This window comes from Trichosurus vulpecula, chromosome 7 (genome assembly GCF_011100635.1).
Source record: "Trichosurus vulpecula isolate mTriVul1 chromosome 7, mTriVul1.pri, whole genome shotgun sequence".
NCBI lineage: Eukaryota > Metazoa > Chordata > Mammalia > Diprotodontia > Phalangeridae > Trichosurus > Trichosurus vulpecula.
The window spans coordinates 244,889,658-244,915,008 of NC_050579.1; the positions used below are offsets into that span (position 1 = coordinate 244,889,658).

General features: G+C 43.2%; 2 protein-coding genes across 2 annotated transcripts; both read right to left on the bottom strand.

Moving 5' to 3' along the window:
* Window positions 1-287: 287 nt before the first annotated feature.
* TOMM6 (translocase of outer mitochondrial membrane 6) lies at window positions 288-2,183 on the bottom strand. The gene is made up of 3 exons (XM_036766590.1): window positions 1,958-2,183; window positions 843-947; window positions 288-688 (listed from the first exon to the last, which is right to left on the bottom strand). Exons 1-2 carry the CDS (start codon window positions 2,098-2,100, stop codon window positions 851-853), a joined length of 240 nt encoding a protein of 79 aa, XP_036622485.1. The 5' UTR covers window positions 2,101-2,183; the 3' UTR covers window positions 288-688; window positions 843-850.
* A 617-nt stretch (window positions 2,184-2,800) lies between these two features.
* Window positions 2,801-13,685, bottom strand: PRICKLE4 (prickle planar cell polarity protein 4; the record flags this gene model as incomplete). Its single annotated transcript, XM_036768586.1, has 7 exons — window positions 2,801-3,316; window positions 7,241-7,436; window positions 7,781-7,984; window positions 8,914-9,051; window positions 9,585-9,692; window positions 10,358-10,503; window positions 13,559-13,685. Coding segments are annotated over 7 exons (1,269 nt in total), but the record flags the coding sequence as incomplete, so codon positions are not given.
* Window positions 13,686-25,351: the final 11,666 nt, after the last annotated feature.

Below are 25,351 nucleotides of genomic sequence, written 5' to 3' on the forward strand. Positions count from 1 at the left end.
AAATCCTGCTCAAAATGTATGTTCCTCTTAAGCGAGTTTTACCCCACAATTACCAACATCAATTTCTGGTGGTTGCAGTTTGCCTGGTCAGGATTTTTTAAGTTTTGTTTTCCCTTTAAATAAGCAGCTGACAAGTCCCCTTTTACAACCCATGATGGGGGCCTGTTCTGTTCTCTTTTGGATGTGAAAATATGAATCATGTTTTTATGATTTTTGTAAATCTTTACTCTTTTTACACCTTGTTTTTGTAAGCTGAAGTTTCTTATTAAAAGAATAAAATCCCAGGGTCTTTGTTAACTGTCTTTATTTCAAACATTTTAGGAGAAAAAAAAAGTCTTTGTATAACTGAAGAGAACAGCAAATGCCACTTGGAACACACTCCCTGCCTGCTACCTGCCCAACCTGCAAGGATTTGCAAGATATGTACAATATATGGAGCAAAGGCAGTAAACCTCACGCCATGCCTAAGTAGAGACTGAAGCTATGGCTAATCATAAGACTGACCAAGGAAGAAAGATATCTAGCATACAGAAGGGAATGTAGCAAGTCTGAATCAGATTTGTGGTAGCCAGTCAAAGCAGATCTTCTGGTGGTCATGTCATGGTCATAGCTGCAAGTTGGATAGAGCTTCCAAGAAATGCATTCAGATCACGGAAGGCAGTATTAGAAATGAAGTCACTAGTGACATCTGTGGAAAAAATACATTGGACTTGAGTTTTAACTTCCCTGCTTTTCACTTCCCTACACTCAATGGATAGGGAATGTGCATTAAGATGTACAGATATGATAACTCAAGGACTTCCATGTGTCCTGTGCATGCTCCTAATAGCTTGGGTACTTACCAGCTGTGCTACAGGCCTGGCTGGGGTGCCATCAAGTCAATGTCGCTCAGGTTCCTAGCCAGCCAGACACCAGCAGCAAAGAGCCCCAAATTAACAATCAAATTCCTGGAAAGCAAAGAAGCCTTTTAAAATCCTGGCATTGGTAATCTTATTTTTTATGAAGATAAACTCAGGGAAAAGGGCCTAATTCCCCTATTAACACCCAGAGAAAACTTAGTTTCTAGGCAAAGCAATAAAAGTCAGAGGACATTTAAAACTAACCCTTTCCTCCAACTGGCATTTAAGGTGCCAATCAAAAGCACCCTAAAATTCATGGAGAGTGTTATCAAGACATAAGTAAAATGACAACTTTTAAGAACTACTTACTTGCCTCAAAGAACAGGCACTGCCTACCTCCTAAAAAAAACGGGAGGCAGGAAAACAACTCAAAAGCCATTACAGATTCCCAAGTTTTGAATGGGGTTCCCAGAAAAGCTGGGGAGACTGGGCCACTAAAGAGAGGGGGAGGGTGTTAGGGCATACTAGGGTGTTAGGGCATACTAAGAAGTCAGGAAACAGGTTAAAATAAGTGACTAGGGGTTTCGACCTTTATGAACCTCCTCGCCTGCAAGATGTAATAAATAATGCTTTAACCTACGGAACAGGTTTCCCTACAAGTCCTGTGGGAAAAGCCTCATGTAAATGTTAAAGCGTTTATTTGTGTGTGGGCTATTATAATGGCAGTTCCCATTTAAAGAAATTCTCTTGGCCTGCGTGATGTTGGAAACATGGCATTACAGACCTCAAAAGGCCTTCCCAGTTCATCTAGTCCAACTCCCCCTTTATTTTACAGACGAGGAAAACAGGAAAAGCCATAAAAATAGTCGCTTCCTCACGCAGGGGAGGTGACTGGCCCAAGGTGACACCGCGTGTCGGTGGCAGAGCCAGGGCTGCAGCCCGTATCCCCGCGAGTGCCTCTTCCCCGCCCCCCCCCCCCGCACTGCCCACGCCCACGCCGGGGTCGGGCTGGGCTTTGGGGATCTCTCCTGCGGCCACAGGGGAGGGAAGGGGGAGCCACCCTGGCCCCAGCCGAGGAGGCGAGGGCGGCGTCCTCCCGGGGAGAGGGACCCAGTTACCTCCGGAAGTCGTTCCTGTCGGTGGCAAAGCGATAGGCGCCCCGCAGCCATTCCCCGACGCCCTCGGGGGCTCCGGTCCCTCCACCGGAGGCCCCTGCAGGCGACACCGCCTGAGTCGGCACCGAGGACCCGCTCGCAGCCATGGCAATTAGCCCCAACGACTCAGCTCCACATGGGCACGACTCTCCAGCAAGGCTGCTCGGCGCCCCTTGTTTACGTCACCTCCGGCAGGACCGTTTTCCCCTCCCCTCCCCTTCCCCATCAGCTGCAGCCGAGCAGCTCAAGGCCGACAGGGGGCGAGCGTGCACTATGGGCAGGAAACGTGGTTGGGAGAGCTGGGCTCTTCGAGGCTCAGAGCAGGATTGGTCACCCTGCCCAGCTAGTCACATGCAGGGTACCTGGGTCGGACGGCCAGGGTGGAAAGGGGACCCAAGATAGGAATTATCTAGTCCGACGCAAATTTGAGGAGAATAACCACGAAAGAGGCACATGGCCAGTTTTATTTACACCACTGTGTCAGTACACCAGTCAGTCAGTCAACAAGTACTTATTAAGTGCCTACTTTGTGCCTGGCACGGTGCCCTCATTCAAGGTTAATAAATACTTGTCAACTGACTCCCAGGTTTCAGAACTATCCGAGCCTTCACTGAAGATGTGTTTGGCCTGAGTGCAAGCCTAGTATTTGTAGCTCTAGCTGACCTGGCAAACACGGAGCTGGGATAGTCCCAAAAGGCTGGACCTATTGGAAGATGCAGAAAAGCATATACTAGTCAGGAAGATGGGTGTCTTCACCGCACAGCAGCGTCCTACTCCCTCCCTCCCACCCCCAGGACTGGGACCTGAACTGCTGAAATGTCAATGTCCTTGGTGGTTTCCAACCTGCTTCACTGAGGACTCCAGGCTCCATTTTCTAGAGGGGAAAGTCTTCTGTCCAGGACAGAGGCTCAGGTTCACATTTCCTCATCTGCATCTGAGACAGTAGTAAGGGTGAGGTGAGGAGGGCAGAATTCTAGCAGACCCTACACTGTCTTCCTGGGGCTCTGCCCCCAGCATGCAGGAGACTGTCAGGATCAGCAGGGCTCCCGACCCGGGGCTGGGGTAGTGGCTGTCCAAGAAAAAAGCCATCAGGCTCAGAGTCCGAAGAGGAAGAGCAAGTGGGGCAGGGCGCATCCTCCCTTGGATCTGGGGTCCTCAAAGAGCTACTCAGTCTTCTCCCTGTGGGGTTCTTCTCAAGGATCCCAGCATTGTTTAGGAAGCTCTGGGGACTCTCATCTTTCTCAGGACTGTCTCTAAGCTGCTCCATCCTGCTTTCATAGTGGGAACTGGAGGAAACAGCAGTAGGATCATTGCTCTGGGAGGCTGTGAGAGAGGAAACAACAGAAGTCAACTTATCAATTAACAAGCATTTATTAAGCATCACTCTGACCATCCTCAGTCTTTTTGCTGGATCATTGTCCTGCTGCCTTAACAGGAAGCATACAAGGCTACCCCTTTTCAGTTTCCTTTTACATGTTGTCTTTCCTCATCAGAATTTAAGCTCCCCGAGGGCAAGGATTGTCTGTATTTGTATCTGGCATATTTTAAGTGATTAATAAACAATAAACAAATCTGGACTTGACTTACCTATAATCTCTGTTTGGCATTTAAAGCTCTTCAAAAACCTACCTCTCCATTCTTATGTATTCCTCTTAACACAATCTATGGTCCAGACAAACTGGCTTTACTTTTTCTCACCAAGCATAATACTTCATATCCCTGGTCTGTACCTTTGCACCCTGGCTATCCCCACCAAATCTGCAATGCACTCCCTTCTTTTGTCCCTCTCAACAAGCAAGCACCTACTCTGTGCCAGGCACTGTGCTAAGCACTAAGAATACAAAGAACAGCAAAAAAGTTCTTTCCAGGCTCAGCTCAGATGCCACCTTTTATAAAAACCCTTTCCTGATCTCCCAGAGGCTAATGTCTTCTTGCAAAATTATCTTGTATTTATTTTTTATATACTTCTCTCTACAAATATAGTCCTAGATACAATGTAAGTTCCTTAAAATAAGAGACTGTTTCATTTTTTGTTATTGTATCCCTAGTACCCACCACTTCAAAAATGCTGGAGGACTGATGGTTTGGTATTCTGTGTCAAGAGCTAGAGATGGAAAGACGTAGGATCTAGAAACAAAGTCATGGGCTTGGAGTGTGGAAGACCTGAGCTCAAATCCCGTGAACTCTCTCATCTTGCAAGAAAAAAAAAAAACTGAGACCATGAGAGGTTAAGTGACTTGCCATATAAGTAGTAAGTGGATTCTACAAGAAAGGGTCCCCTTTGAGTCCCCCTATTAAGAACCAGTCCCCAACTCATCAAACTCTGAGTCTTGTTCAAGTATCAAATTCCTTCAGTGCTCCTGCCATCCAGCTTCAAGACAGAGGGTGGAAGAGGACAGTCCCTCTTCAGATTACTGAAGGAAAAGACTCTGGGAAGACATGAAAACTGGCAGTCTCCATCATGTCCCTATATCCAGCTTACTACTCTAGAGACTTCAAGTTTTCCCTTAGGTGAGATCTAGGACTCTCTCTCTTGGCTGAGCTGAATTAACTTGCTCCCAATGAGAGAATGCCTTCACTCTGTGTTGTTTGGAATCTATCCTCCTATGTAGACTTGATTTCTGATTTCTGTTATGCTATTATTTCTATAAACGGGTTTCTTTGCTATTTGCTGCATGTTTATCATGAAACTGGGAAAGCCTGGGATACACAATTGGGTATATCCCTTCCCACAAAATAACAAAGCAATCAGAAGTTACATGGAACCTGATCATATCCCCTAGATTATAATATCTAAGAGAACAGATAGATATACTTCTAGCCTGATACTCCTCACTGAGGAAAGCAAAGTGGTAACCTATAGCCCCAACTTCCTGCTTCCCCTCTCTGTAGGAATAAAATGTCCCTTGGAGAAGGGTAAAAGGAGAAGAGGCTGGAGATCTCTCTTTTGCCTCACTTTGAGCCACACAAAGACAGCCCTCTCTACGCATGTGGGACCCATTATTCTCCTTGTTACATGAGGGGGCTCTGTCCATAGGAATATAATTTTTGGTCACATTTTTACAAAATATTGTTGGGTTTGGGAATTGCTTGTCTTCTCAATGGCGGTAAGGTGGGGAGGGAGGAAGGGAGAGAATATGGAACTCAAAGTTTTAATAACAAATATTAAAAATTGTTTTTACATGTAACTGGGGAAAAATAAAATATTAAATAAAAACTTTAAAAAAATTTTAAATAATAAAAATATTATTGGGTTTGGGGGCTAGGTTTTCCCTTTAGAAACTGGGACAAATTATTTTCTGTCCTGTGCTTCAAATGCCAAACAGAGGAATTTACACTGGTCTTTAACATCAAGATTTGAACTAAATTGGGAACCCAGCCAGCATAGTTCACTCCTCTTTCCCCAACACATCCCCCCTTTTTTTGACCCAGTCTGCACCTTCAATGACAATCTCAGACTAATTTGATGACTCTTCTTACTGACCCAGAATAAAACTCTAACAGAGATAGCAGTTAGGACCCCTTAGCAGGTGCTGCCCCTCACCCTACTTTCTTCCTCACTGCCCCCACTTCTGTGGCTACAGGCAGCCCTGTGAGAGTAGAGGGGAGGATGCTTTTCTATTCTGTGTTGAAATGTCCTCCCCTTCTCTCCCCCACAAGGGTCTAGGGAGTGAATGAATATGCAAGTTTTGGGGCAGCATGATGGAAGCTGGGGAAAGAAAAAGGCATAGCTAAGTTTTGGGGGGCCATGACCAAGGATCTCTAACTCCCAGGTCTATAGTTACATTAATTCATGACACTGCTTAGTGTCTCCTTCAATTCTAGGAATGTCTGTCTCCCTCATATGGAAAGAAAGAGAAACTGCTGACTGCACAGTTGAGAGGTGTCTCAGATTCTAACTCTTACACCAGAGGGTAGCGGAATCAAATTAGAATGCTAATGGGAAATACTTAACAAACTAAATAAAAATACAATAGAAGATAATGTTAATATGTGGTTTTCTAAATTGATATTTTTCTGGCAGGGATCCTTATTTATGGTGTAGTGGCCCCCATTTCTATTTGTTTGACACCACTGTGTTAGACCACTAACTTGCCCAAGGTCACGCAGCTAGACATTTTAGTCTCTCTGAGCCCCAACTTCCTCCTCCTTAAACTGAGGAAAACGACAACATGCACTCCCTACCTCCCAAGGTTGCAGAGGGAAAAGAACTTTGTAACACTAACTGGCCTCAGAGGCAGAAAGACCAGTTCAAGACCTTGATAACATACTGACTGTGTGATCCTGGACAAGGCTCTAAGACCAGAAGTGGAGGAGTAGGTGTCAAGCTGAATTGGTCAAGGGAGTTCCCAGCACCCCAGAAATCACTGTTGGGATGGGGATAGCAGAGAAGACTTCTACGTAAGTATGGCTATTATTGTTAGCCTTCCAAAACACATGTGCTGCTCTGCTTGGTCTCAATTCTTCCTAACAAGATGCCCCTCCCAGATTAAGGCCATCACCTCTAAATTAGGGTAGTCAGGTGGGCAGTGGATAGAGCACTGGCCTTGAAATCAGGAAGACTCATCTTTATGAGTTCAAATCTAGCCTCAGACATTTACTAGCTGGGTGACCCTTGGCAACTCACTTAGCCCTGTTTGCTTCAGTTTCTTCATATGTAAAATGAGTTGGAGAAGGATACGGCAAACCACTCCAGTATCTTTTGCCAAGAAAACTCCAAATAGGATCATGATGAGTCACATACACCAAAAATGACAACAGCAAAACCTCTAGATTACCATGCTATTAACTCAAGCCTTGAATGATACCACCTCCCTCAGCGGCCTCCCTCTTCTGATAACAAACCCCTCTCAATGTCTTCCTTCATAGAGGAACAAACTGGACTTTTTGCCTCACCTCACTCAGCATCTACTGCTCTGGTCTCAACTCCACAGAACAAGATGCAAGATGCCCTTCTGTGCTGGGTACTCCCTGCTGTCCCTCCCCTGCTCCCCATTACCACTTCCCTTTCCTGCCCCCTTTTATGTGTGGTCTCCCCCCATTACATTGTAAGCTCCGTGAGGGTGTAGGCTGTCTGTCTTTTTTATTAACTGTATCCCCAGCATTTAGCACAGTACCTGGCATATAGCAGGTGCTTAATAAATGTTTATTAGATTATACTGGATTGAATTGAACTCAGGTCCCAGTCTAGGCTTTTCTAGCTGTCTGCCCCATACCCTTCCCTTTAAGTTGGTTCTCCTCTCTTACCAAGGGTCTCTCCTCCAGGCTGGCTGGGGTCAGGATCAGAGTGAAGGCGACTTTCAAAGCATTTGGAGCAGCAGGGACCACTGCCAGGCAGAGCATACTGCCCAGAGCTAAGAGGTCTTGTACAATCTAAGCAGCAGAAATGATCTTCATGCCAGCGTCTCCCTGCAGCCTCTGTGCACCTGCCAGAGAAGATGAGCTACAGAAGAAGAACAGAAAGATAGATGTGGAGGGGCCTGCTTGAGACTGAGGAAGGTGAGAGGCTTGCAGATTGTAAAAAGTGAAGGCTAGGTTAGGAAGAGGCAGGTGAGGCCCTGGATCAAACACTGGACTGGAAGCTAGGAGACCTGGATACTCAGAAGTGCTCTGCCACTAACCAGCTACTAATCCGACCAAGTCCCTGGGCTTCAATTTCCCAATCTATAAAGTGAAGGTATGGGGCTGCAATGGTTCTAAGGCTTGGCCCTCAGGAGGTCCCCACCTCACCCTGCCCCAACCACCTTCCTTCTGTTCTTCCTCCCCTCCCAAGGGAACCATACTTACTTGGTCACAGGCAGGACAGCGAGGTCTGAGCAACTCCGCATGGTGCCTGCCACAGTACAGGTGCCCCTTGTGGTAGAAATAGATCAGGTCTAGGAGAGCCTGGCTACAGGCCTGACAGGTGAAGCAGCCAGGATGCCAGCAGCAACTCTCCCCTGCTCTAGCTGCAAACACCCCAGGCTCACCTGGTTTCAGATTTGCACCACACTGTAGGATAAGGAACAGTGTCAGGAAAGAACCAAGAGAAATTTCCCATCCTCTCACCTTCCAGCCTCCTGTATGTAGCTTCTAGAACAAATTTTATACCTTTCACTTTAGCCTCCAAAAGGTCATCTCCAAGCCTTCTATTCCTTCCCCTGCCCCTCGGCCTCTGCCATTTCCCTCCAAAGAATGTTTACCTGTTCACACATATGCAAGCACACACACAAACATACATAGGTATACACACTCTAGCCTCTATCATATTCTTTTCTCAAATCCAGCTTCTATCATAACCTTCTTCCACTTTTCTATTCCTCCATGAAGTTTTCTCCCAATTCTATTTCTGGAATGTTCTTGCCCATCCTCCTCCTTACAGCTTCTTTTTAAAAAAAATTTATTCGTTTTGAACTTAAACGCATAAAGACAAAAAAAAATGAACATTTCCATGTATACTGTACAACATAAAAAAGGATTCATATAAAACTAGGAATTTCTATGTTGTACTATTTTTTAACCTATGTAATAAGTACTATACATTTCTTCTTATAATTTTTTTAAGGACCTGATAGCTCATCAATATAGGATACCCTAGATAAGGAACTTTTTCTCCCAAACCGGATCAGAACCTTCACTACAATTTACAGTCTTAGAGCATTGCCTAGGTAGTGACTTGCTCAGGGTCATACAGATGTGGGACAGCTCTTCTTGACTCTGTGGTCAGCTCTCTATCCTCTCTATCCATTCTGACTCTATGAACCCCTCTACACCTCTATAATGCAAAACCAGCCCTTCCATTTGAACCCTGGAGTTGAAGCAGAGATCCACAATGTTAGGAAGTAAGGGTAGATAATAGTGGAGGGTATATAATAGATGGCTGATAATAGTGGCTAAGGTTATAATGATGCCAAGAGAGGTGGGGTTCTGGAGCAGCTCACCTTTTCACACATATGCCCTTCAAACCCAGGAGGCACCAATCGGATGACCCCCTGACCCAGGGCCTGCTGTCTCCGATGGGCACTGAACAGCCGAAGCTGGAATCTCTCTTCTTCCCCAAGCATTGAACAATACCGTTCCTGTCAAAATTCATAATGATTCGTACTGCAGCCGTGTTTGGGGGAGGAGTAAACTTAGACCAAAGAAAAAATGATTGATTGCTAGGAAGGAGGGAGAAAGGTTATAGCGCCTTCTTGCTTGGAAAGGAAAACTGGGAAGAGAAGGCTGGTAGGTGGTCTAATGGGAGAGAGGGAAAGAAAGCAGAGTGCAAGCCTATCTCAATCATACTTCTTCCAGGAAGCTTTCCTTGGTAATTCTCAATAGCACTGATCTCATAGCATCACAGAATGAGAAGTTGAGGTCCCAGTCCACTGATTCACTGGAAGAAGTGAGATGATTTTGTCTAAACTATTTTTCTTTACAATAATTTTTATTATTGCCCCCTCCCCCCCTTGTTTTACCCATTCATTCTGATTTCCCAATTAGCACTGTAAAAACGTCAAGTTCTAGACACACAATGAATACAGGATGAATTGAGATGAACTGCTCCGGAAGAGAGGATAACAAAGAGAGAGAGAGAAAGGAGAAGGGGAGCTAAGCAGTTGGAGCTCACATCACTGTCTTGTGGAGGCAGCTGCTGCAGCAGGGTCCGAATTCGAAGCCAGTCAGGAGAATTGCCAGGATCCACATGGGAGGACTCTAGGTCATGGTGTACAGGCACCTGAAGAGACAAGGAAGACACCTGAAGCAGCTGATGGGAGTTAGAATGCAGCTGGGCTTCTTTCATCACCTCTTCCACTCCATGGGTACCTTTCACTTTTCTCCCCTACAGATTCCTTCTGCATGGAGGAATTCTTTCTATGTTCCTGACTCCCCTTCATCAAAACCCACTTGACTTGACTGATGCCGTAATCATGGGGACATTTGAGGAATACTCTCCATATCCTAAAACATCTGCTCCATTAGGGCCTCAAACTTCACCATTAGAAATTCACTCATTTGTGCTAAATATTGCCCTTTCCATAATCCTCTTTAAAAATGTGACTATTTAGGATTCATGAAATCCCTGATACTATTAGTGGGAATGCTCTAGTAGGCAGTGGTAGGATTCAGCCATGCAGAACCGGTACCTAATTTTAGGTTGAGTTCAGTAAACTGGTTGTTAGTCAGCTGGGTTCCGAGGAGAACCGGAGTTAATTTCTTTGAATCCCACCACAACTAGTAGGTCTGATTTTCTTCCAGAGAGAAGGCTGCATGGGGGAGGTGGGGAGACTTGTATGAGATAGTTTTGACTGAAATTGACTCAACTGGAAATGTCAATTCCCCAAATAGATAGAAGACTTCGCTTGTCTAGGAGTCAGAAGAGGAAAGAAGAGCTCTTATTACCTGAGAAGGTAGGGGATCAATTCCTCCCTCCTCCAGGGTGCAGTAGAATCCTCTGTCCAACAAGCAGGCTGATGTCTCCTGATCCCTGGAAGTGGATTTATCTTGGTGGGAGCAGATTCCAGTGAGCTCAGACAGCACAGAGGTATCTACTCAAGGAAAGGGGTCTGTTACAATTAATCATCATAATAATGATAACTAGCATTTATATAGTGCTTTAAAGTTTGCAAAGCACTTTGCAAATATTATCTCATTCTATCCTCACAACAGCCATGGCAGGTAGGTGCTATTATTATCTCCACTTTACAGATGAGGAAATTGAGGCAGCCAAATGTTAAGTGTCTGAGGCCAGATTTGAAACATGTATTCCTGCCTCCACATTTAGCACTCTATCCACTGTGCCACTTAGCTGTCTGTGTAAGGAAGAAAGAGCCACGGACTGGGAATCAAGAGTACTGGGCAAATCACCTAACCTGTCTCTCTATGGTTCAGTTTCCTCATAGTGAAATAAAGAGTTTGGAATCCATGATTTCTAAGATTACTTTGCCACTATAATTCTGTGTTCTGCTCTTCATTAAGCAGACAAAGTCAGATCTCCTCACTATTTTCAATGCATGCTATGCTATAGTCCAAGATTTGGACTCGAAAGACCTGGGTTTGAATCTCACCTTTGCCACTGTCTAGTTATGTTACCTTAGATAAGTTACTTCACCCCTCTAAGGCTTTAGTATTCTCATTTGTGAAATGAGGGGGCTGAATTCGATGAGCTCTCTTCTAGCTCTGTGAATATGATTCTATGATTCTGTCATCTTCCCCTAATTTCAACCTCCAAATCTCTTCTCTTTTCTTCCTTCTACCCTCCATGCTCTCCCAGATGTCCATCTAAAACCCATTCACCTTTCTAGGCTCAGACTCCTGCAATCTTCCCTGACCATGGGAATCCCCATTGATCTTTTCCTTCTCTGAAATCCTATGACACAGATTGTCCCTTGCATTTAATTTTTTATCATTGTTTTCCATTTTTATTTTATTGTTCTTCCTAACTAGACTCTAGTATCATTGAGTGACGGGCAGCTGGGTGGTAAAGTGGATACAGCATTGGGCCTGTAGTCAAGAAAACCTGAGTTAAAATCTGACCTTACTAGGTGGGTGATTCCGGGCAAGTCACTTAACCCTGTTTGCCTCAGTTTCCTCATCTATAAAATGAGCTGGAGGAAAGGTCAAACCACTCCAGTATCTTTGCCAAGGAAACCCCAAAGAATTGGACAGAACTGAACCACAACAAAAATCAGTGAATGAAGACTGATGCTTATGTGTCTCTGGTATGGAATCTCCCCCCACCAACCCCCACCATTCCTTCAACCTAGCATAGTGCTTGAAACAAAATGATCAGTAAATATGTTGATTGATGATTGAGTTTTGGTCTTGGTTCCCTCATCTCTAAAATGGGAATAATGATTCTTGCATCACCTCACAGGGTTGCTATAAGGATTTGGCTTTTATAAACCACCAATCCTTAGGTGAATAGGAATTATTCTTATTTTAAAATCCCAGCACTGGGGTTGATGGAGAAAGTCTAGACCAGGGTTGGAGAACACATGTGACCTTCTAGGTCCTTGAATGTTGCCTTTTGACTAAGTTCAAGTTTTACAGAACAAATCCTTTCATTAAAGGGAATTATTCTGTGATGTTTGGATTCAGTCAAAAGGCCGAACTTGAGGACCTAGAGGGCCACATGTGGCCTTGAGGCCACAGGTTCCCCACCCCTGGGAGACTATTAAAACAATAAAGTGGCCCTGCTCCAACAACCCTCCCTCTGTCATCAGATTTCTTTATGGGTGTCCTCTTTCCTGCTCTATCCCACCTCTTCCACACTCCATTTCCTTCCTCCTACCTTCCCTAGGGTTCTCTGCTAGGTTTCCTCTAGGGAGGAGACCAGACCTGAGGACCATGGGAATCCCCGCTGATCTTTTCCTTCTCTGAGGGTTGTATGTATGAGGGGTTTACCCTCATACATCTCCCCCTATTCAGTCAGCCATTTTCTCACAGGATGCTGAGCTCCTGAAGAAAAGAATCTTTAAATCAGAGCATCTCAGATTTGGAAGAAGCCCTAGAAGTCGTGTCCAAACTGTATCTGAACATCCCTGGCAAGTGGTTATCTAGCCTCTGCCTGAAAATTTCTTATAAGGGGCAAATCACTAGCTCCTCAGGGGAGGGAGGGAGAAAAGTTGGAACTCAAAATCTTATAAAGATGAATGTCACAAACTAAAATAAATAAATAAAAAATTTTTTTAAAGTCACTAGCTCCTTCTCTGCAATCCCTTCCACTTTAGGACACCTCTAACTGTCAGAAAATTTTGCCTCCCCTTGTAACTTCCACCAGACATTGTTACTAGTTCTGCCCTCTGGGGCCAGGCAGAACTTGACTACTCCAGAGTGCAAAGAATTTAGTTGTGCATAGCTGGTTCAGTGGGAAAAGTATTGAGTCTGGTGGCAGAAGACCTGGGTTTCAGTCTTAGCTTTGCTTCTAAATAGCTATGTCACTTAACCTTTCTCTGTTTCACTTCCCTGTTCTATGAAATGAGGGGAGGTTGAACCAACTGGCCTCTGAGATCCTCTTCAGTTCTAAATCTAAGATCCTATAAAAAATTATTTTTACTTCATTTGAAAACTGTGTCCCCCTGGGTGTTACTGTCTCTCATAGGCTTTTGGGTCTTCATCCTAAGATAGATGTATGTATATATACACATGTGTATATATACATACACACATATACATATACACACATACATATATATACATGCACATATACATACACACACACACATAGACTTGCCAGAAAAGAAATAGCTCATGGAGAATAATATTTTCTAGCAGCAAATATAAATTCTTTTATTTTGCGCGCTCTCTACCTTGACTCTCCTCCCTAGGCAGCTGCCTGCCTTGCCTGCCCTTAGTTTCAGCCCTGGTCTAACCCTTTTCAGAAAAACAGCTCTTTCAGTATAGGAAGATAGCAATCCTATGTCCTTAGGTGGCGGAGGGAAGTCGAGTATGGATGGAGTTAGATTCCAGAAGGGAGCTCCCTAAATGATATTGACTTGGACAAAGGGAGTTCCTATTCCCTTAAAACTACACTGCACTTCCACCTCCAGTACCTCCCAGGCTCCCTTGGTCCCAATCCCTAGGCCCTCCCCATTCACTTGCCTGTAGCTTTTTCTCCTCCTGAACCTAAGGTTCGCTTAAGAAGTCCTCGAGGGGCCAGGTGCTGCGGAATTCCCAGGGAGTGGAGGGTGGCGAAGACACGGTTTGTTCGGTCCCGGGATAGGGGTACTCAGCATGGAGCCAAGCATGAATTCTCCCCCTCTCCTCACCAGCTCAATGATTAACCAGCCGCCCGCCCCGCCGGGGGCAGTGCCCTCTGGGGCCCCAGCGCAGGCCGGATGGGTGGGGAGGAGAGGAGAGGGAAGGGAAGGGAAAGAGGCCGGATTCTGGCGTGGGATCCGCCTCCAGAGAATTATCCTAGCAGCCAAACCGGTGGGGAGGTAGCAGGAAGGAAGCAGATCTACTGCCCTGTTCAAGACACCTTTTTCTTCTCCCTCCCCTCGAGTCCCCAAAGCTGTGTTAGGTCAGGGAACTTCGCGCTATCACCTGTCTCCCGGCCACCGCATGTGCCCTGAGCCGCCCTTCATTCCCGCCCTCTCTCTTCCCCAGCCCCTCTCCTTCCAATTTCGCTGTTAACCAGACGGCTGCGGGAAGACAGAAGTGGGAAGCACGATCCTGGAAAGTAAAAGGAGTGTGTGGGGTGCGGGGAAAGAGGGCAGGCGGGAAGAGCGTTCCCTTGTATCCTGGTACAGAGCAGTGACACGGAGCCTTACCTTCCAGGACAAAATACAAACACAACAAAATATGGGAACTTGCACAGGTTTGCCTACATTTCTCTATCTTTCATTTAACGTAAAATGATGATACACCCTTCTCTCTCCCTCCCCGGAAAGTGTCCCGAGTCCTCGCTCCTCCCCTTAATGCCGCCCAATCTTCTCAGGTGTTTAGCCCTTTCCACTCCCTCCCTACTAGTGTCTCCTAGCTCCTCCCTGTCCTCACCCACAGTGTCTCCCAACCTCTTCTCAGCTCCGGAGTCTCTGAAGTAGCAAGGCACCTGAAGGAGAGACAGGGCTCGGCTCCTTCAGGCAGTACCGCCAGCATCTCAGACCACCAGCACCTCTCCACCCTGACGGGGACAGCCCAGGACCTTGAACCCAACAGTCTTGTGAATAGTAGTGCTCCTTAGACCAGCAGCCCTGCTCACCACCCGACTCAGGCATCACTGAGGGCAGCAACCAATATAGAGAAGAGACCCATCTTCCTTGCCACCACCAACACCAACTGCTAACCAACTGCCACATACGGGCAGGTGAGGGGTGCCAGCATTGACCAGCCCTTGAAGCCATTATCGAGGGGAAACTAACCTCTGTGGACATGTGGCTGCTTCTGAGGCATATGCGGCCACAGCTACTCAAGACCTAGAAAATAAAGTTCTTGGCACAGTCACAAGTTTAACATCAGAAACCAATGATACTTTATCAGTAGAAATGAAATTTAAAAATATGTTTTAGCATCGGCTTTGCTGCTGCACCATAACGATGCTTTTTGGGTGGGGACTTTTTTTTTATATGATCTGCGTCTGAAATCTCCTAAATGTGTTGTCTCTCATTAAAATGTGAGATCTTTGAGAGCAGGGACTGTATTACTTTTTTTTTTTGTCATGAGAACTTAGCCTGGTGTTTTGCACATAGAGCTTATTTAATGCTTTTTTATTCATTCATTTATTCGTTCTCTATCCCTCCTTTTTCTCACCAGTGTCCCTCAGTTTCCTTTCCCTCCTCCAGGTCTCCTTCCCTTTCCTGCTGTGACCCCTAGCCCTCTCTTGTCTAGTGTCTCACAGCCTCTCTCTCTTCTCCTGCAGTGTCCTCCCATTCAATTCAATCCATCAAACATCTATTAATGTGTGTTGGACACAAAAACAAACAACCCTTCTTCCCCCAAACCCTCAACCAAACTAGAAATGGCCTCTGCCCTCAGTGAACTAACATGATAATAGGGGAACACAATATGTACCCACATACCAATACAAGATGTATGCACAATAAACAAAAGGTGTCTTTTTAGGGGGAGCACTAAGCACTGGAGGAGCCAGGAAAAGCTTTTTATAGGAACTAACACCAAGCTGAGCCTTGAAGAGCTATGGGTTTTGAGAAGCAGAAGTAAGGAGAATGCAGAGTATTAATCCATCCCTCCATCCATTCATTCATGCCTTAGGATACAAAGGAAGAAGATAGAATGTTGAAAATCAGGAAAGAAAGAAACAACCATTTACTAAGTGCCTACTGTGTTCCAGGAACTGTATTAAGTGCTTTACAAAAACATCCTATTTGATCTTCACAACCACCTTGGGTTGTATCCCCATTTTACAGTTGAGAAAACCAAGGCAGACAAAAATGAAGTGACTAGGCAGCTAGGTGGTGCAGTGAATAGAGCACCAGACCTGGATTCAGGAGAACCTGAGCTCAAATCTGGCCTTAGACACTTGACACCTACTAGCTGTGTGACCTTGGGCAAGTCACTTAACCCCAATTGCTTGCCTTCCCCCCTCCAAAAAAAGAAAAAGAAAAAATGAAGTGACTTACCTAGCATTAGACAAAGAGTATCTGAGGCTGGATTTGTACTGAGGTCTTCTTGGCTCTAGGCCTAGCATTCTATTCACTTCACCATCTACCTGCCTCTGAAATATAAGTACTTGTAAAAGGATATCAGATATATTTATAGAATAATATATATAAGCCAGTTTGGCTGGAATGTAGAGTGCCTTAGGGGGAGAGATCGATAATATACCTGGAAAAATAGGTTGGGGCTGATGGGGTATTTGTGCTTGGACCCTAATTCTAACATTTCTCCTTAGCCTCTGCTTGGGTGCCTGTGCCTGGACCCCCGTTCTAAAATCACATCTCTCCCTAGCTTCAAAGCATTGGCCGTAGCAGTTTCTCTCCAGTTCAAGGGCAGCATTCCTTACCAAAACACTTATCTTTCCTCCTGATACTGTGACTGGCTGCTCAGATAGAATTTATTGGTCCAACTCCCTGTGTATTGCTAATTGGCTGTGCACTGGGACATAACAATATTTACTACTTACTGACCTTACTGATATGTATCCTAGACATAGTCAAATGTGTAATCCCTTACATTCATCCAGTCTAACAAGACATTTGATGGAAGCAACCTGGATATCTCCAGCCAGCCCTGACCTTTGCTGACTTACTGATGTTTCACAGTCAAAACCACACCCTCAGGTAGCCCTGCCTTGGGCTATTTCCTAGTGAACTCTGGGTAAGATACCAGTGCAGTAGATACAAAAAGTGCATGTTCCTTTAAGAACTGACCATCCCTTAACCATTCCCTAATCCTACCCCAAAACACCTAATTGACAGGTTTCACCCCCAAATCTCATATTTAAACTTTCCCTGTAGCCCTGTAAGGTTGCAGGGTCCCTAAGAACTCTTGCCCACTGTAAAGTGTAATAAATCTTTGCCACCTTGACTTAAAGAATGTTTGAGATCGTGAATTCATTCTAGACAGCCCTGACCCTCTCCAGTACTCAGGTCTTTGAAGGGTACTCCCTCTCAGTGACCCCATCTGGTAACTCCAGTCTTGGGGTTCCTGGACCTCATCTCCCTCATCCCTCAACAGGGCCTGATGGAGAGGAGCTTGCAAAAAAAACGCTAAACCTAGGAGTTTGCTTGTTTGTTTTACCTTAGAGACAAAAGGGAACCATGGAAACTTCTTTTTTTCACATTTATTTATTTTATTTTTAATTTATGGAATAAAACAAGCATTTTCATAATATGGTATAATAAAAAAGATGATTCCACATGAAACTACAAAAGTATTATGTACAACTTGGTATTCCTTTTAAATATATAATAAAGTTATCATGTAAATTTCTTTTTTTCTTCACAAGGTGTTTTATACATTATCAAATATTCCTTTTAGTTAATGGCTTGAAGTAGCTAGCTACTCAGCCTTTTTCTAACACTAAAAATCTATGATACTATGATAGCCAGGATTTATGATAATATTCAGACACACAGTGTCCCTTTGGTTTATAATGTGGTAATCATGCTGCATGTTGTTCTCCTGATTCTGCTTACTTCACTATGTATCAGTTGATATAAATCCTCCCAGATTTCTTTTAAATCTGCCTGATCTGTGATTTCAGTGCATTGGGAAATTCCAGTGAGGAAACTCCCTTCATGGATGGAGATTTGTACTAGCTCTGCAAAATAGTGTTAACGAGTTGCCTGAGGCACTGAGGAGTTAAGTGATTTGGGTCAGTCAGTAAAGCACCTGAACCCAAAATTCCTGATTCAGACACCAGATCTCTATCTACTATATCACAGCTGAATCTGCATCATTTATTACTGTGTAATAATATTCTATTATACTCATATAGCATAGTTCATTCACTTCTCAATCAATGGACATCCACTTTCTTTTTTTGTGGAATATAAAATTTTTTAAAATTTATTTTTATTTTTAGTTTACACCACTCAGTTCCACAAGTTTTTGAGTTCCAAATTTTCTCTCCCTCTCTCTCCTCCCCCCTCCCAAGCCATGGAAACTCCTAGAGCAAAGAGTAACATGATCTGACCTATACTTTAGGACAGGGACAGGGATAGGCTGTCTTCAACACAACTACCCCAACTTCTTCAACATTTTCCCCACTTAGGCCCCTCCTACCATTAGCCTCCAGTGTGGCCACCTCAGGCAAGAGACCCTTCAGCCAGGTTATATAACCTGACCCCATCCAGGCACAGCTGCACAGAAATATATCCTTCCTGCCCCAGTGAACCCTTACCTAGCTCATCACCATTCCTCTCCTCCCTTTTATCATCATAGAGGCAGGATCTACACTCTAGAGCAGTGACCACTGAATAGTCTTCCTGAACACATTTTTCATGTTTCAGCAGGATGGGTGAGTAGGACAGGGTGAACAGTCATGGATAGGTTGCCATTACAGCATCTTTACTTCTGGGAAGAAAATTCTGTGCGCTTCATTTTTAGCCCACTCCTACTAAAAACAATTTATTTAATATAGACTAAACTAATTATAAACATCTTCTACAGAGAAAGAAATAGAGAGATCTAAAAACCAGCAGTTTCCCTGTGGCTTTCAAAATCTCTAATACAAGCCACTTTAGAATTACATTTTATATTATTATCAAACAATAAATAAGATTCTTAAAAATTATTGAGGACCCTCCAAGGAGCTTTTGTTTATGTGGTCCATATCTATCAATATTTGCCATATTATTAATTAAAATCTCTTAGTACTCATGCCTGATTTCCACCCTCCCCTGGGACGAATGGTACCCTCCACTCAGAGATGCACATTCTCACACCTGGTCATACCCTACACATCCAAATGATTCTGAACTTTTGTAGGTCACCATTCACCATTCCCCACCATCTTATTTATTATTATTCCCATTTCCCTCACCCTCCCACTCTAAAGTCCCAACCAAACACCACCCACCACTTCTACTGTGCTCTCTAAAATGCCAGTTCCATAGGCAATAAACTTATTTTCATTCTAAATATTTTCCTCTCCCATTCCTTCCACTGGTCCCTCTCTGGTGACATAGCACCCAGTACTGGCTATACTCATTTCCCTTGGTTTATTGGTAGAGGCAGAGGGAATTAGAATGCTCCTTGCTCTCCGCTGCTGCTTCCAGGTTCTCCCCGCTACCTCCATGACTCAGTAACTTCTCCTCTTTGGAGGTTCATGCAATTCATATCTACCATCCTGTCAAAATCCTGCTAGCTATTGTCTACAGACCTCCAAGTCACCTGCCTTCCTTTCTCAAGTAGTTCAGTACCTGGCTCACAAATTTTCTCTCCTCCCCAACTCCTGGCCTCATACTAGGGAACTTCAACATACATATTGACTCTCCTTTAAACACCCTAATCTCTCATTTCCTCAACCTACTCACTTCCTATGACTTTTAATCCACTTCAGCCATACACAGAGATGACCATACACTTGATCTTGCCATCAGCCACAAGTGCACCATTTACATGCTCAACAATTCTGAAATCCTCTTGTCTGACCACAGTCCACTGGCTTTCTACCTGTCTTTCTTCCTTCTCTTAGCAAATCCTACTTTTTGTCCCCATCATGACCTCCAAATCCCCTGACCCTTTACTTCTCTCCTAGGCCATCACTCCTGCTCGAGCTGCTACTTTTCCTGGTCTTGACCTCTAGGTGAACTAGTTAAACTCTACATTGTCCACTTCTCTCAATTCCCTATCTGCCTTATCATTTGGATTGCCGATTGTACCCTTGCCTTATCCTTGGATGACTCCTACCAGTAACCTCCTTTGCTCCTACACATGGACTGCTGAACAAAGGTGGAAAAAAACCTATAACTGTTCTGACGTCATGCACTACAAAAACTTTGTTATACAATTTTAACTGGGCTCTCTTTACTTCTCTGAGCAATCCTTCTAAAGGTCCCTTATCAAGTCACTAGCCTACTCTCCACAGTGGCTCTTCCAAACCTGTTTATCCCTCCTCAAACTTCCCATGGCTCCCCCTCCCTCCAACCTCTCAGCAGAGAACCTTGCCTCAAATTTTTCAGAAAAAAATGAAGTCATTCACTGTGACTTCTCTCTTCTTCCCTCCTTCTTATCTCATATTACTCAGATGCCTTCTGCCACTATGTCCTTTTCATTCATCTCATAGGAAGAGGTAGCCTTACTCCTTAACAAGACTAACCTTTCTACTGACACAAGTGATCTCATTCCATCTCATTTTCCCCAACAGATCATTCCCCTCTGTCATCTCCATTCTCTGACTTATCCTCAATCTCTCCCTGTCTGCTGGTTCCTTCCTTACTACTTACAAACATGCCCATATCTCCTCCATCCTCAAAAAACCCTCCCTTGGTCCTTCCTTCTCTGCTATTATCCTATATCTCTCTTGCCCCTTTTTGCTAAACTCCTTGAGAAGGCCATTTATAATGTATGCTTCCATTTTCTCTCCTCTTGCTCTTTTAACTTCTTACAATCTGGCTTCTGATCTCATAATCCTCCTGAGTCTGCTTTCTCCAAAGTTAACAATAGTCTCTTAATTGCCAAATACAAAGACTTTCCCCTCAATCCTCATTCTTCTTGACTTCTCTGAAGTCTTTGACATTTTTGATCATGTTTCTCTCTCTCTCTCTCTCTCTCTCTCTCTCTCTCTCTCTCTCTCTGTCCTGGTTCTCCTCCTACCTATCAGACTGCTCCTACTAAGTCTCCTTTGCTGTATCCTCATTCAGGTCACTTTCTCAAACTGACAGGGTTCTGTCCTGGGCTTTTTTCCCTTATCCCTCTATATTGCTTCACTTGATGATCTCATGAGCTCCCACGGATTCAGTTAACCATCTCTATTCTGATGATTCTCAAATCTACCTAAACTTTTCTAAGCTTTATGTTGACCGACAACCTCACATCTCCAATTGCCTTTCAGATACCTCTAATTGAAAATGCAATAACATCTTAAACTCAAAATGTCCCAAACCAGGGGCAGCTAGGTGGTGCAGTGAGTAGAGCCCTAGCCCTGGAGTCAGGGTTCAAATCTGGCCTCACACACTTGACACATTTACTAGCTGTGTGACCTTGGGCAAGTCACTTAACCCCAATTGCCTTGCCTTCCCCTCTCTAAAAAAAATTAAAATATCCCAAACCAAACTAATTATCTTTCTCTCTAAGTCCTCCCCTCCCCCCAAATTTCCTATTACTATCAAGGGGACCACCATCCTCCCAGTCCCTCAGGCTTGAAACCTAGGTGTCATCTTTGACTTCTCACTATCTCCCATCCTCCCCCCCACCCCCATATCCAATCTGTTGCTAAGGCCTATTGATTTTACTTTTGCAACATCTCTCCAGTATTCCCTTTCTCTTCTCTGATATTGTCGCTACCCTGGCACACACCCTCATCATCGCACACTTGTGCTATTGCAAGAACTTGCTGATGGGTCTGCCTGCTTCATGTCTTTCCAATCCATTCTCCATTCAGCTGTCAAAGTGATTTTACTAAAGCATAGGTCCAACTATGTCATCTTCCTACTCAAACTCCAATGATGAATACAAAATCCTCTGTCATTCAAAGTCCCTCCCCCCTTTCCAGTTTCCCTACATCTTATAATTTCCCATGTTCTCTCTTTTTTCTTACTTTAATTTTTTGTTGTGGTCCCATTTTAAGTTCCAAGCTATCTCCCTCCCTTCCTACCCTGCACTAGAGAAGGTCACCATTTAACACATATATACATAAACACCTACAGATGCACAGAGACATACATAGATATGTATATATATATATGCATGTATATATATGTACACACACACCATACTATGCATACTTCTGTTCATCAGTTTTTTCAATGGAGGTGCAGAGCATTTTCCTTCCTAAATCATTTGTAGTTGATTTGACTATTTATAATACTCAGAATAACTGAGTCATTCACGGTTACTTTTTGAACAATGTTGCTGTATATGCAAGATTCTCTTGGTTCTGCTCATTTTACTCTTCTTTGTTTCATGCAAGTCTTTCCATGTTTTTCTAAAATCACCCTGCTCATCTTTTCTTACAGTATACTAGTATTCCATTACAATCATATACCACAACTCTTTTAGCCATTCCCTAAATGATGGGCATCTCCTCAATTTCCAGTTCTTTGCCACCACAAAGAGTGCTGCTAGAAATATTTTAGAACATATAGGTTCTTTTCCCTTTTCCCTGATTACCTTGGGAAATAGACCTTAGAGTGGTTTTACTGGGTCAAAGGGTATTTACAGTTTCATAACTCTTTGGGCATAATTCCAGACTGCTCTCCAGAATGGTAGGATCAGTTCAGAGTTCCACCAATAATATATTAGTGTCCCAATTTTTCTACATCCCTCCAACATTTGTCATTTTTCCTTTCTATCATTTTAGCCAATCTGATAGGTATGAGATGATATCTCAAAGTTGTTTTAATTTGCATTTAATGATTTAGAGTATTTTTTCATATGTCTATATTTAACTTTGATTTCTTCATCCAAAAACTGCCTGTTCATATTCTTTGACCATTTATCAACTGGGAAATGACTCATATTCTTATAAGTTTGCCAAAGCTCTCTATATATTTGAGATATGAGACCTTTATCCAAGAGACAGTCTATAAACTTTCCAATTTTTTGCTTTCCTTCTAATCTTGGCTACATTTGTTTTATTTGTGCAAAACTTTTAAAATTTAATGTAATCAACATTATCTGTTTTACATCTCACAATTCTCTCTGTCTCTCGTTTATTCACAAATACTTCTCTTATCCACAAGTCTGATTGGTAATATGTTCCATGTTCTTCTAATTTACTTATGATGTCTCCCTTTATATCTAGGTCAGGTGTCCATTTTTACCCTATCTTGGTAAATGGTGTAAGATATTGGTCTATACCCAATTCCTGCCATATTGCTTTCTAGATCTCCCAACAATTTTTTACCAAATAGTGAATTATCTCAAAAGCGTAAATCTTTACCTTTGTCAAACACAAGATTACTGTAATCATTTACTACTGTGTATCGTATGTCTACTTTGTTCCACTGATCTACCTTTCTATTCCTTAGTACCAGATAGTTTTGATAATTACTGTTTATAATATAATTTAAATCTGATACTGCTAAACCTTCCAATACATTTTTTTTCATTAATTCTTTTGATATTCTTGACCTTTTGTTCTTCCAAATGAATTTTGTGACTATTTTTTCTAGCTCAATAAAATACTTTTTGGGTAAGTTAATTGGGATGGCATTAAATAAGTGGATTAGTTTAGGTAGAATTATCATTTTGTTATATTGGCTCTGCCCACTAATGAACAATTTTCTCCAATTAATTAAATCTGACTTTATTTGTATTAAAAAAGATGATTTACAATTATTTCCACATAGTTCCTGGGTTTGTCTTGGTAGCTATACTCCCAGCTATTTTATGCTTTATACTCTCTATGGTTATTTTAAATGGGGTATCTTTTACTATCTCTTCTTTCAGGGCTTTGTTGATGATATATAGAAATGCTGATGATTTATGTGGGCTTATGTCATATGCTGCTGCTTGCTAAAATTAATTGTTTTACTTAACTTCTTAGATGAATCTCTAGGATTTTCCAAGCACTTATGTTCTCTTCAATTCAGTGACACTGGCCTTGCTGTCCCATGATAAGATACTTCAACTCTGAAGTCGGGGCATGTTCTCTGGTTGTGTCCCATACCTGGAAAAATCTCCTCATCCTCCATTCCTGGATTCCCTGGCTTTCTTTAAGTCCCAATTAAAATCTCATCTTCTAAAGGAAGCCTTTTTTATTATTTTGTTTTTACTTTTTGTACTTAATATTATTTAATTTTTTTCCCAATTATATGTAATTTTCAACATTCATTTTCGTAAGATTTTGGGTTCCAAATTTTTCTTCCTCCCTCCCCCCTTCCCAAGATAGCACGTAATCTGATATAGGTTAGATATGTACAATCATGTCAAACATACTTTCACATCAGTCATGTTGTGAAAGAAGAATTAGAACAGCAGGAGGAAACCATGAGAAAGAAAAAGAAAAGAAAACAACAAGAAAGCAAAAATAATGTGCTTCAATCTGCATTCGGACTCCATAGTTCTTTCTCTGGATGTGGAATTCTCTTCTACCATTGTACTGCTGAGAAGAACTAAGTCTATCATAGTTGATCATCCTACAATGTTGCTGTTACTGTGTGCAGTGTTCTCTTGGTTCTGCTCACTTCACTCAGCATCAGTTCATGTGAATCTTCTAGGTTTTTCTGATATCTGCCTGCTCATCATTTCTTATAGAACAATAGTATTCCATTACGTTCATATACGACAACTGTTTAGGCATTCCCCAGTTGATGAGCATCCCTCCCTTCAATTTACAGGAGATTTTCTAAAGAGACTTTTAATTATTTCCCACTTATTTAGTGTATAGTTTGATTGAACATATTTGTTTACTTGTTTTCTCCCCCAATTAGAATATGAGCTCCTAGAAAGCAGGGACTGTCTTTTGTCTTTTTTTTTTAATGTCTCCAGCAATTAGCATAGCACCTGGTACAAAGTAGGCACTTAAATGCTTGAGCAGCTAAGTGGTGCCATAGTGCATGGATCGCTGGGACTAAAGTGAGGAAGACTCATGTTCTTGAGTTCAAATCTGTCCTCAGACACTTAGTAGCAGTGTGACCCTGGGCAAGTCACTTAACCCTGTTTGCCTCAGTTTCCTCATCTGCAAAATGGCAAAACACTTCAGCATCTCTGCCAAGAAAACCCCAAATGGGGTCACAAAGAGTTGAACATGACTGAAACAACAACAACAATAAATGCTTACTGACTGACTACTATTACAAAAATAATTTTGATCCCATGGACCCTTTGAAAAGGTCTTGGGGACTTATGTATCAGTAATTAAGGTGGGACTTTCTTTTACTGTTTTCTCTTTTAGAACTTATTTAATCAAGTGCCCTTGAAGAGTCTGGCCTTTGTTTCCTTGATTGGATCAGGAGTCTTTGATGACCTCCTTGCCTCAAAGGAAAGCCTGGTTTGCATAGGTTTCAGTCATAGGTTTGTTACACCAGAGGCTTTTAGGCCATGTGGGTTTGAGTGGCATGTTGTGATGCCCTTTGACCCTGAACAGAATATATAAACTCAGCGTTTTCCCTGGGGGCTCTCACTCACTGGAAGAGTGTTGGGTTGGAGGCTCTGGGTAGCCATTAAGGAGCCCCCCAGCTTTGAAGAAACCCAGATGTTTGGTTTGGGGGCTCTCACTCACTGGAAGAGTGGCAGGACTCTGGGCAAGCCGTTGTAACTACCCCCCCCCCCCCCCCCCGGCTTTGCTAACCCAGATGTTGGTTTGTATTTGGTCTGTTTATA